This window comes from Lynx canadensis, chromosome A2, assembly GCF_007474595.2.
Source record: "Lynx canadensis isolate LIC74 chromosome A2, mLynCan4.pri.v2, whole genome shotgun sequence".
Classification (NCBI taxonomy): Eukaryota; Metazoa; Chordata; class Mammalia; order Carnivora; family Felidae; genus Lynx; species Lynx canadensis.
Genome location: NC_044304.2, coordinates 152,646,485 through 152,659,365, shown reverse-complemented (window position 1 = coordinate 152,659,365; position 12,881 = coordinate 152,646,485). Strand labels below are relative to the sequence as shown.

Here is a 12,881-nt window from a genome sequence, read left to right as displayed (position 1 = left end):
TATGTCCCTCGGCTCGATAACAGTGGCTGGCTCTCAAGGGATTTCAGCATAGTGACAATGTCCACGGGTCGGGTCGGAAAAAGGAGAGTTCCTTTGTCAAAAAGGTTGAACTCAGAGTGGGTTGTTCCCTCCAGAGCCCCTCGCTGCTGCCCTGCAGGTGTGTGCGTGATAACACCGACCGAGGCTCCCAGGCTCCCGCAGCCAATGTGTCTGTGACTCCCTGAGGAGAGGCGAGGGGTGGACTTTCAGATGCTAGGGGACTGTGGGGCAGAAAGGTCCCCACCACACGTTTATTTTCCAGCGCCCACCTATCTATCTGTCGACGGATGGATTTCAAATTCTCTGAAGGAAGAATGGCTGGCCCTGCCTGGCACATTCCTTCAGAAACATGAGCTTTTATCAATCAAAGCAGCCACTGGAAACCCTCCGGGGCCCCAAGTTTTGCTAATTTTTTTTTAAAGATTCTTTTTTAAGTACCCGATACATTAACGTGGTTTACACGTCAAGCTATATACATGATAGGAAGTGATACAGTGACAAGTTATGCCAGCGCTCTCACTGTCTACCCTAATTTCCCGCTGCCCCCCCGCCGAGGTCATAATTTTATTAGTTTCTTCCATGTTTTCCAGTTTCTCGATGTGGAGACAAGCAAATATGATGTATTCCCCTTCTCTCCTTTTTCACACAAAAGGAGGGCTGCTTGATTTCCCCCCTCCCCCCAGCAGTATATGTTGGAGATCTTTCCGCATCAGCACCCGCAGAATCCTCAGCCTTCGGTCCAGCTGCCCCGAGTCGGGCTGAATGGATGTACAGACGTGGAACCACCCCCAGGTCCTGCTTCTTTGCTGTCTGATGGATGCAATCGCTTTCTTTTCTTCAGCCTCCGTGGAACACCTGCACTTACCTCCCACGCCCCCCAGCAGCCACAGCAGTGACTCGGAGGGCAGCCTGAGCCCCAACCCCCGCCTGCACCCCTTCGGCCTGCCCCAGACCCACAGCCCCGCCAGAGCCGCGGCCCGGGCCCCCTCCGCCCTGTCCAGCTCTCCTCTCCTCACAGCGCCTCACGTGAGTACTCTGGCATCTCTGGGCGCGAACGCTTCCCCCGCGGTCACTTGGAGCTTCACTGGGAGGGGGTGCCCTTGAAGGCCGCTTGATTTTTGTTCTTGGAAGGAAGTTGTTGGTTTAATTCGCTAAAACAGGGCGATAACCATCGTACAGCCCTTTCTGAAGACCTGCCCGTCACCCGGCCACGCTAACACAAATTCTCTTCCTCTCCCTGTGCGTATCCAGTTACCGCTCATGTGCTTAGTTTACGCAGCTATAAGCACAGGGGAGAAAAACGTGGTGTTGCCTTCCTCCTCCAAATCATGTCGCAGATATTTACCATCACTTTAGATGATCCTACGGCCTGCGAGAGAACATATTTTTCAAATAAACCGTGTTTGATGAACTTAAAAGTTTGTCGGCGATCAAACGTGTTGACGTCTAAAGCTCAAAAACAGAGCTTAACGCTTTTTGTGTGCGGTACAAGACTCTCTCTTTTTTTTAATGTTTATTTTTTCGTTTTGAGAGAGTGTGTGTGCATGAGCTGGGGAGGGGCAGAAAGAGAGAGGGAGGGAGGGGGGTAGAGAGAGAGAGAGGGAGAGAGAATCCCAAGCAGACTCCATGCTTGGCATGGAGCCCGACGCAGGGCTTGAACCCATGAACTGTGAGATCACGACCTGAGCCAAAATCAAGAGTCGGAGGCTCAACAGACTGAGCCACTATGTGGCACACACGCCAAGCGCCCCTGTGTGGCACAGTTCTTACTCCAGAGACTCAGGTTAGAAAGCGTGACTCATCATTCATCCCTAAAGTATATAAGGGCACCTTTTCCCCAATAAAAATAGGGCTAGGTATTAACTTTTTACTTTAATACTTTTAATACTTTTAATACTTTTAATACTTTAGGTATTAACTTCTTTATTCTGAAGAGCGCACTGATGTCTATGAAATCTGAAAAATTATAAACTTACAATCAACCTTATGGAATTTATATCGCATTGAATTTATATCACAGAGCAAATTTGAATGGGATGAGATATTCGAAATTCTGTAGGAACCATCTATCAATTAACTTAATTTTGAAAATTTAAATTCAGTGTGTCCCAGAAAGTTCTGGATCTGTGGCCACATTCGTTTCTCTCACCATTACCAAGGACAGGGGAATTAACTTTCCCCACTCTGTCTTTACCAGCTCTAAGTCAACTCCTCACCCCTTTGGAACTAGTAATGGTTTTCATCCTGTATACCTGTTTGCCCTCGTCCAATCAGTCCAGTCTGCACATTTTTGGAGGAAATCCTCCTGGGGTCACACCCCCAGAGCCTGTTGTGTTTCTTGTGTTAGCTCTTGGTATCAGGCCCTAATATGTCTACTCTGTACTGGGTGCCTTGACCCTTTGCTGCTTCAAGAACTTCTGATCCATTCCAGAATAGCATCTTCAGTCACTTTTCAAAATACTGCATTTTGCTCGGAATGCCCTCCCCTCTCTGTGTAAATCATCCCCTTCCTTTCAGAAGGCACGATTCAAGTCTCTTGTCGTACCCGGAGGCTTTCCCCACCACACAAACTCATAGAAGCGTCTCTCTCCCCGGGTTTTGCGTGCACCTTGAGCTGCTATCACAGCGTAACATTTAATTGCCCTCACCCTTTCTTGGATCAATTCAGTCTCAGTCTCGAGCACAAGCTCCTGCTTGAGAGACCCAGTTTGTGTTGAGTGTTCCATGACGTGGAACATGGGGCTCACACGCGGTCGGCTCTCAGCTCGTTTGACCAGTCAGAAACACATCATCCTCTTAGGGGCTAAATGAGATGAGCGACAGTCCTCATCTTCACTGATGGTGGACGATCTGGGGCTCCACTGAAGCCAGAGACTTCCGCGGGATGTGGCTGCGGGTGCGTTTCTGGCCCCTTAGCTGTCAGCGGGGGACAGGAAGCGACCCCCGGCGCAAGGAGGGCATCTTGCAAAACTGCATTTTCAGGAGAACAACAACACTCTTTCACAGACAGAGCTCCAGGTGTATCCGCCATCACCGCAAGGCCACGAAATCTTGCGAGATGCGAGAAACGAACCCTGTAATTTTCCTTCTGACGTCTTCGCCAGTGGGGTACTTTCTGGGAACGGATGGGTGGTCTCCTTTGAGTGGTAATCCTTAGGTTGCACCAGGTCACACGACAGTGCGTTCAGCATCTTTGCCCCCACTGCAAATGCTCGTCTCTCCCCCGAAGCACACGGACATCTTTTTCTCTCAGACGTTTGCGTGTTTCTTCAGCGTGCTCAGCTGTTGTGCTTTGACCCTCTTCTGCCCGCCCCCCCTTGAACTTCACAGAAACTTCAAGGATCAGGCCCACTCGTCCTGACAGAAGAGGAGAAGAGGACCCTGATCGCCGAGGGCTATCCCATCCCCACCAAATTGCCTCTAACAAAATCAGAGGAGAAGGCTCTGAAGAAAATCCGGAGGAAAATCAAGAACAAGGTGAACCCTTCAAATCTAAGTGCTGCTTCTTTTTTAAGTGTATTTATTTATTTGAGGGCGGGGGGGAGGCAGAGAGAGAGGGAGAGAGAATCGCTCCCTCAAACCACACACCGCGAGATCACGGCGTGAGCCAAAATCAAGAGTGGGAAGATTAAGCGACTAAGCCACCCAGGCGCCCCAAATCTAAGTGCTTCTATGAGCAGAGACTGTGACCAGAAGTGAGCCTGCATGCCCCTACTCCCCTCTTCCCAGTGGCCACCGAGGGCCCGTCCCATGGAGGGGGACAAGACTCGGCTTGCCTTTCCCCTGGGTGGGGAGCGGGAACGCAGCCACCACTCACCCCTGTGTTCTTCCAGCCCCTCCACCCATCCTCTGGGTCAGTGGATCCGAAATTGGGTGTGTGGACTCCTGGGTGCCCTGGGTGATCCATTCAAGGGTGAGGGGAAGATACTAGAACTCTCATTATTATTATTTTTTTTTTATCTCAGCCTTTCAAGTTTCTGTTTTATGATGTGCACAATATTTCGGTCTCATAGGCATGTATAAAATTTATATTAAACATAAATACATTATGGGTATTTATTTTCTTTCTTTACTGGGTTTTTGATTTAAAAAATTCTGCAGTCCACTGTTCTGCAGTCTCCTATCCCTCTGCCCCCTATAGTGCAAATCGGGGCTGGTGACGCCCAGGGGCATGACTAGGGCACAAGCAGGGCAGGAGGGAGGAGGCAAAGAAAGGAAGAAAGAAAGTTTGGTTATGGCTCTTGGTCCATGTGCAAAACCAGTAGGGGGTTATGTATGAGCAAGCCCAACCCTCTTAGTTTCTGTGTTATAGCCCAGCCAGCTGAGGCTCACGGCGTTGAAATCATTTATCCAGGACCCTACAGATGGTCTGTGACTCACGTGTTCTGTTCAGGCCCGCCATGCTTCCCCCTCGGGACCTAGTTTGGGGAGAACACGGGCTGGTTGAAACCAGGGTGGTCAGAAGAGGTGATTCACAGATGAGCCAGCAGGATAAATAGATGAAGAATGGCTACAACAGTGAGCAGGACTCTGGTGATTTCTGCACTAACGGACTCCTGTCTTCCATTTTCACATAACTGATTTACTCCGGTGATGTCTGCACTAACAGATCTCTTTCTTCCATTTACACATAATTGATTTATCGATATAGCAGGAAGTGAATCCTTTTTTCTCCCCTTATATCTCAGATTTCTGCCCAGGAAAGTAGGAGAAAGAAGAAAGAATACATGGACAGCTTGGAGAAAAAGTAAGCCTCCTGCGAAACTGGGTGTGTTTATTGGGTGACATATATGGGGAGCCGGGAGTGTGCAAAGCATCGGGTTTTTCATGAGAAGCGAAGTTCGTTCTGGCCACCATTAAAGCCCACTGGTTCATCAGCTATGGTTTGCCTGCCACCTAGTGGCTTTTAGAGGGCAAGCTTTTTAAGTTTGGCTGGAAGTAAAAAGTACCCTCAGTCTTAGTAGGCATTTGTATTACACCGTTCTAACCAAAGTTCCTTAAGTCCTTGAAGGCTTCCTTGCCAACAAGTGTAAATATTAACATACGCTCACGTTTCTGGAACTCTCCACGGAGGAGAAGCACTGTTTCAGCAGGAAGGGGCAGTGCTAATTAATCAGTTCTTTTGGCCACTTCCCTCACACCTTAGGGAAACACACAGGCAATGCAGTAGGTCGGGCTGGCGTTCTTTATTTTCCGTCCACTATAATTCATGCTACGGGCTAGTGACTTCTCACAAAAACACCTGAAGGCGTCTTTTGTTCTTCCGAATGGCTCCAAATATCAGGAGGGCTCTTAGGAAAATGGCAACTTTGTATTAGGCTTAGATACAGGCTTGAAACACAACTTTGTATTAGCCTTAAAACAGTTCTCCAGCTGACCAACAGGTATCATTTTAAGATGGAAATGAGGCCGCTGATCCAGAAAGAAATCTTCCCGTGTGTCTGGGGAAAGGAGTGGATCCTTGGCTGGTTCTTGAAGTTCCCACCGAAAGTTAGTGTTTCTACGTCCTGGTTTAAGTATTGGTAGTTTGGCATTAAGCAGTTCCCGTTCTGGTCCAGTATTTTCTGTAGGCATCCAGGGTCAAGATGGTCTTTATTGCCTCTTTGGGGGATGCCTATGCTCCTGCGCCTGGATTCCTTGTATTGGGGCACTGGGTTTTCATCCTCTCCCCTCACCCTGTCCCGAACGCCTTGGCTTCCCGTCAGTCCTCCCGGCCGAGGGTACAGCCAGCAGCATCCAGCCCTTGTAGGATGAGGGAGACGTGTAACAGGTGTCAAGGGTAATCGGGCTGAGGTGAGAGCAGCCAAGGCTGGAACACACCAGAAGGAGTTTACGTTTTGTACCATCCTGTTTGTTTTCCATTACTGAGGCACTGGTTTCTCTGTGCGTGTGTGTCTCTTTTCTCTTTTGTCTTCTTATCCTTCTTCCCAACTCAGGCTGGCCAGACTCCCTCCCTCACCTCCCTCGAGTAGCTGATTCCCACACCTCCTTCTCTGAGCCCCACCTGCCTCCACCCTGGCTCCTGGCCTCGCATTTGCTGTAGTGATACAGCTAGTTGTCTTCTTTCTCTTTCCTCTGTAGGGTGGAGTCTTGCTCCACTGAGAACTTGGAGCTTCGGAAGAAGGTGGAGGTTCTGGAGAACACCAACAGGTGAGTGTCGCTGAAGTAAGGAGCTATTCAAATGGCCTAATGGCAGGGAGGTGGAAAGAGGGGCAGAGCAGGAAGGAAGTGGAGGAGATCCCATTGAAGGTACAGTCGTGCCCAGGTGTCTGGGACGGCCATACTCCGCCCACCTGTTCCCGCCACACACGTGCATTGCACACTCACATACACACGCATGCGCGTTCTTTACTTTTCCTAACATGTACGGGATTGATGGAGATGCCAGTTCTGACAAGGGTTCTGACGAGGGGCGTAAGGAGGAGGCTTGGAGGAGAATAAAGTTGGATAAGTTTGATTCTTCTAAAAAATGACGCTAAACATTAGAGGTGGCCAGAGAGGGACCGGCCGCTTCGTCGTCACTCGGTCTTAGTAACAAATGGTGTTTATTAGTGAAAAGAAGAGAGAAGACCAAGTTTGTGTTTTAAATTACCGCTTATAAAAATTCATTCATTCATTACATTTCAAACCCATTTTATTTTATTCTCATTTTTTTTTTTAAGTGAGTGGCTCTTACTTGTTTTTTTAAGTTTTCTAATTTATTTTGAGAGAGAGAGAGAGCACACACATGCACTGGGGAGGGGCAGAAAGAGAGGGAGAGAGAGAATCCCAAGCAGGCTCAGCACAGAGCGCAGAGCCTGACCTGGGGCTCCATCTCATGAACCGCGAGATCGTGACCTGAGCCAAAATCGAGTCGGAGGCTCAACCAACTGAGCCACCCAGGTGCCCCTCAAAGCCATTTAAAAAAGTAACAGACAGAATGAGTTAATGGGTTCTTCTAGCGCTCTCTTGCCAGGTATTTTCAGTGCGTCACAGATACTAACTCATTTTACCTTCCAACAGCCCTGTGAGGTGGTCCTATTAATATCCCCACTATATAGAGGAGATCACTGAGACTCAGAATGGTTAGGTCACTTGCCTAAGGTCACACAGTAAACGGGCGAGCTGTATTTAACTGCAGTACGTCTGGTTCTGGAGCCTCAATATAGGAGAAGCATATGCAAGAGAAAGGGGTTGAGGGCTAGGGTTAGGGTTGGGGAGTTTAATCCAGAATGCATGTTTGTGTGTGTGCACGGTGCCCACTTAGGCTTTAAAAATTAAAGTGTTCATTAGTGAGGGGATCCTATGGTTGTTATAAACAATCCAAGCAGAGAAAAGTAGACTTTTAGGTGAGAAAAATATTACTTAATCATTTTAAGGCTGAGTATAAATGCCTGATAACGATTTTGCGGTTGTTAAGGGATCATGTAATATCTATTAGCACGTCATTGGATGATAACATTAAATATGGCTCCCATCTTCATGGTTTGACGCGCGAACAGCAGGCTTATTTGCTCGGAAGTTAAAACCACCGTCATTGGGAACATTGGACGTTGTAACCCCCACTGGGCTGCCCTCTGCAAGTCTGGGAACGTGTGCTCAAATAGCAGATCAAGGGCGGTCACCTCAAATGCCCTATAGACAGATGGCAGAAGTAAGTAAATGTCACCAGCTCCGTGTGCTATTGTCTTGATTCCCTTGAGGCAAAGGAGACGGTTTTCAGTGCCACTTTAGGATTCTCGTTTCATGGTTGCCTTTGGCCATTAGTCTCCTGAGGCTCCACCCCTCCTTATCTCCACCTTCACCCCTGCCACAGCGGATCTCTGGGTCCTGGACCCCCACCAGAGTCCATATCTATCTTGTTAGCATCCTGAACAGATAATGTTCCCATGCCTGCCCTAGCACTTGCTGCTGCAGAAGCCCCGTGTTCATGAGTGGGACAAATCCACTCCATGAACTAGTGAGAAGGGAAAGAGGAACTGATCCAAGATCACCTTGGAGTTCTGTCCAGGTGCCTTCTGGTCTAGGGGCTCCGTGTGCCAGGTCTTCTCACAACCACAAGGGGGCAGCAAAGGTGCACTCTGGGCTGTGCTGGGGAGCAGGGTGCTTCTGAGAAGGGCTCCATTGCCCCCCTTTCCTGGGAAATGCCTCCCCTCCCCTCTCCAGGCTGACCCTGCTGTATCATATTTTTTAAACTTAAAAAAATCACACCCACAGGTGATATATTCCGAATGTAGAAAAAATCAGAAACTAGTTAAAAAAGCAGAAAATTGCAATCTTTTCACCCAGAGATATGTTTATATTTTGTGATAGTTTATATTTATGTATTTATACCTATATGAATCCTATCTTGTTAAGAAACTTTTCCCATTTAACAGAATACACTGGACACATTTTCATATCAGGAAATATATTTCTACAGAATCCTTATTTCTGTCAGATTTTGATAAAGAGCCGTCACATGAGGAACATTGACATAGGGCACATCTGATTCTGTGTAACAACAATCTGTGTTTTCAATTGTTTTTATCTTTTTAAATAATGGCGATTGTAATCTGGTATTATTATAGAATATGGGTTATGGGATCATATGGCATATTTGAGCTTACGGTCAACATATCTCATGTTCTTCAAGTGATGAGAGTCCGTGATGATTTTCCTCTTCTTTACTAACTGTGTGGAAATTTTTTCCAGTTATTTATTGGGATCTTCACTGAAAAAAAGCAACCTACCTCATGATATTGGTGCCCTTCTCCATCCCTCGACTGCCCTATGTGTGTTCTCCCTCTTCAAAACTTACTTCTCCTGGTGGACAACCCTTCTTTTATGGTGGTCATGGCTGACACTTGACTAATATATAGTCTTCCCACAGATCATCTTTCTAAAGAATTTTTTTAAACATTAATTTATTTTTGAGAGAGACAGAGCGCAAGCGGTGAAGGGGCCCAGAGAGAGGGAGACACAGAATCTGAAGCAGGCTCCAGGCCCTGAGCTGTCAGCACAGAACCCAATGCGGGGCTGGAACTCACGAACCATGAGATCATGACCTGAGCCCAAGTCAGAGGCTTAACCGACTGGGCCACCCAGGTGCCCCTTCCCACAGATTATCTTACAGGTTTTAGCCTGAGAGGTCAAGAAATAAAGGTAGTGTTGCCCTGGTTGAGACAGGGAAGGTGGGTCCGCGTTCCCTCCAGCTTCTTCCCCCTTCTCTTTCTGTTCCCTGCCAAGGGCCTGACCTTGCTCAGAGGACACTGCACCAATCACACGACTATAAGGTAAACCCTGCCAATCTCCTGCCCTACACCAGTCATAAGGCGTTGGTGTTTTGGGCATGTGATAAGGGGAGACTTTTGGTCCCTTTGCTCCTGTAACACTGCCTAAGTGACCCAGTGTTTGAACTAAGTACAGGGCTGGGCCTAATGAACACACACCTGTGTTTGTGTTCCTGGCCATGCTTCTTGCATTATTATCCTTTGGAGGGTGCTGGCCGGAGGGAAACGGCTCTCCGTGAACAGGATCCTGGGTCACTAGAGTCGGGCGGGAGACCTTGGGCGCCATTGTCTCGTACGGCAGGACATGGCGGGAGAAGTGACGGGATGTTTCCTCCTTGACCAGCTTAAAGGAAGATTATCTTTACACTTTACCACTTCTGTGTTATACCCCACAAGGGACTTTTCCACCTCTCTAGATAAAAATGAGTGCCCAGATCAGGAGTCAGTCCTGAATCTTTCCCTTTATACTGGACTCAGCCGCAGCCACCTAGCATATTGTTGGTTTCTCGATGTAGAGACCCTTTTACTGGAGCTCGGGAAACCGGAAGAGCATGAAGACAGGAGAGAAAATGAAGACGTGCTCTTAAGGCTTCTGCAGCCTTACCTGGGAGGCTCTCAGAGCAGAGCCAAGCAGTGTGAAAGCACCTTCACACCTGCTCTGCTGAGGTGATCCACTAATTGCATGCCATCAGGAAACGTGTGAGATGAGAGAGAGAGAGAGAGAGAGAGAGAGAGAGAGAGACAGAGACACGGTTTCCCAGGGGGCCCGTCTTCCTGTGCTCAGTCAGGAAATACATTTTCACTCGCAGAGCGCGGATGAAGCCCGTGTGGGGGGCTGCCGGGGGATCGTGCTGGCTGTCCTGTGCTCACGATCCACCCTTCTAAGCCGCAGGCTCTCTGGATGGCCCTGCCCGGGTCCCATTCCAGAGAAATCCCGCGCCGGTGACACACGCATACCGCCCAGCCCGGCAGTTTTAGGTGTTGGTGGTTCAGTTTGCTCCTCTCAATTCTGTATTTGGCTCTGTTGCCTCTGGAGGGCTGTGAGCCACCTGCCGTCTCCTCCGCCCTCATGTGTGGGGCCGTGGGAACTTAGAGTCGAACTGCACGTTAGCGGAGACCGTCTAATGTGACTCGTAGTCACGTCATTTTACAGAAAGGGAGACTGAAGCCCAGTGAGGTTCGGGTCATTCAAACGTCTAGAGGTAGAAGTGTGGGGGGGTGGCGGGCAGACTAGACCTCAGGCATTTAATTTTTAAATTAGTCCCCACCTTGATTTTTCTTGTGCTGCACCCCTTTCCAGGACCACTGCCTTTCCTAGTGCAGGGCTACCTTCAACCTAAAGAGGAGGGCCTTGCTTTGGACCTGTGGTTTTGAGGCGTCCGCTCTGGCTCACCTCTAGCCACACGTCTCTCTGTTGGAAGAGTGGTCAGCAGGGCCAGGATGATGCTTCCACATGGAGCTCTCACCCTGCCCCTTCAGACCCTACCCTGGTACCTAGGATTCTGGAATTCCCTGCCCAAGGGCCTTGGCCCATCTCCAGGGCCTGTGTGGGTCTCTACCCCAAGTCTGTTCTCTGAAGGGTAGACCAGGCCACCCCCGCAGCTGATGGAGTGTGTAAGGAGTTTGAACTTGGCCGGTGTCTGCCTGAAATCCTCCATGGTCTGTGAGGTCCTCTTAGCTATCATCGTCTCCATCCAACTCCACTTTGGCTTGTTCTTTTTCTTTTTTTTTTTTAATGGTCATTTATTTTTGAGAGAGAGAGAGAGAGAGTGAGCAAGGGAGGAGCAGAGAGAGAGGGGGACCCCGAACCTGAAACAGGCTCCAGGCTCTGAGCTGTCAGCACAGAGCCAGACACGGGGTTTGAACCCATGAACCAGGAGATCATGACCTAAGCCAAAGTCAGATGCTTAACCGACTGAGCCGCCCAGGTGCCCCTCTCATTCTTTGAACTATCTACAGTTCCTGGTAGAGGTCTTTCCCGCTAAGTACACTGGGCTTTCCTGGTGTTCTGCCTCTCCTCGTGTGTTTACTTAGCCCACACAGCCGTACCTGTTTGCACCACACGCTGTTACCCTCTTCCCCTGGTTCGCCTTTTCTCTGTCCACGGACCGTAACTGCAGATCCCGCCCACTCCCCTACACAGGCCAGCGGAGTACTGGTGAATGGCACCACTTACCCTCTGCAGATCTTGATCTTGCTGTAATTCCCTGTCATTTCTCCGTTGTCTGTAACTTCTGGCTGTGAAGAGTATAAGCCTTCTTTTCTGGTGAAAATCTTTCAAACTTCAGCAGATCGTTGGGTACTAGACAGAGTTCCCCAGAGAGACTGGAAGGGCATTGTAGTACAGTTTTGTGGTAAAATTAGCCATTCCGCAGCCCCAGAAAACATTCTAGAGCTCTCTTGTTCTTGTTCCTGGGCAAGTAGGTAATAGAATATTCCAGAAATGTCCTCTGATCCCTGCAAAACAAACGCTTTGTGATACAGCAGTTGCACAGAAAGAGGAAGGAGAAATTCATCCTTGTCCCCCTCCCCCCTACTTAGGCCATAGCCCCATGAACAACTCTCAAAGCCTAAGTAAGAGATCATAAAGACCTAGGTATTCAAAGTTTAGGGTTTAGCACCCTGTGACTGTCATTGGTTTATACATGTTACACTTCAGTATGTGAAAGTCTTGGAGGTGCTTCATGAGTCTCCTTGTATACACCACCTTCCCACCTTCACTCCAGGACTTTGAGGTAAATGTTTTAGCTTTTGGACACCTTCCTCCTAATCCTCCGAAATTTAGAGACATTAGCTCTCAAAGACTGGGGTGGGGGTGAGACAGGGAGGGATTCAGGTGAGACTTTTGTTCAGAGGGACATCATGAAGTCCTCTGATACCCCCCTATATATAATTATTTTGGGTCTGTGCACACACACAAGATAATTATGTATGGCTGAGTATAGATGTGTGTGAATTATATACGTGTGGATATATCACTGCCCTTAGGCTTGCTTTTTAATTGTGACCATTGTGTGTTGTAGGTAGCGACCCAGACCCCCCACAGGAACATAATACGTCATATGCATAACTAATAGGAATGCTTCACAAAGGAATGTGTATTTACTCGGTGTGATGTCCTCTAATACCATGCGTTCTGTTTGATTGTTTCCTTAAAAAACGCGGCAGTGGCAACCCAAATGTTTTCACAACCCACTCATGGCTCATGATTTGGGACTGGGAAAATACTACGCTGTTAGTTCTATAAGGATGTGAAAAAACTTCTTGTATCTCTATAGGCTTATCCAGAGAGTGGTGTATATGCACACACGTATGTGCACACACACACACACACACACCATAGCCCAATTGGTTCCGTTCTTCAGTAAGATGTGTTATGAGATATGATGGAAAGTATGTCTGCTCTCGAGGGGTCCTGGTTTGGAGCTTCTGGCCCAGGAAGGTTTTGGGAACCACCAGCTGATTCTTTTTCCTGGGTGCTGGCTTCTCACGCCAGTGAGAAACTAGGTCCCTGAATGTTCAGAGCGTAACGTGCAATAACTGTATGACCGCTCTCTCTCTCCTTCTTGCCCTGTCGCTCAAAAATAAAGG

The 12,881-nt window shown here is 48.5% G+C and overlaps 1 protein-coding gene across 2 annotated transcripts in view; it reads left to right on the top strand.

Annotated features, from left to right (window-relative positions):
* CREB3L2 (cAMP responsive element binding protein 3 like 2) overlaps nucleotides 1-12,881 on the top strand; it is a 118,604-nt gene that overhangs the window by 93,072 nt on the left and 12,651 nt on the right. For both annotated transcript variants that reach the window (XM_030308515.1, XM_030308516.1), the window contains exons 5-8: nucleotides 881-1,065; nucleotides 3,370-3,516; nucleotides 4,728-4,786; nucleotides 6,121-6,189. In XM_030308515.1, the coding sequence (XP_030164375.1) occupies nucleotides 881-1,065; nucleotides 3,370-3,516; nucleotides 4,728-4,786; nucleotides 6,121-6,189 (460 nt within the window). The remainder of the gene's footprint in view (nucleotides 1-880; nucleotides 1,066-3,369; nucleotides 3,517-4,727; nucleotides 4,787-6,120; nucleotides 6,190-12,881) is intronic.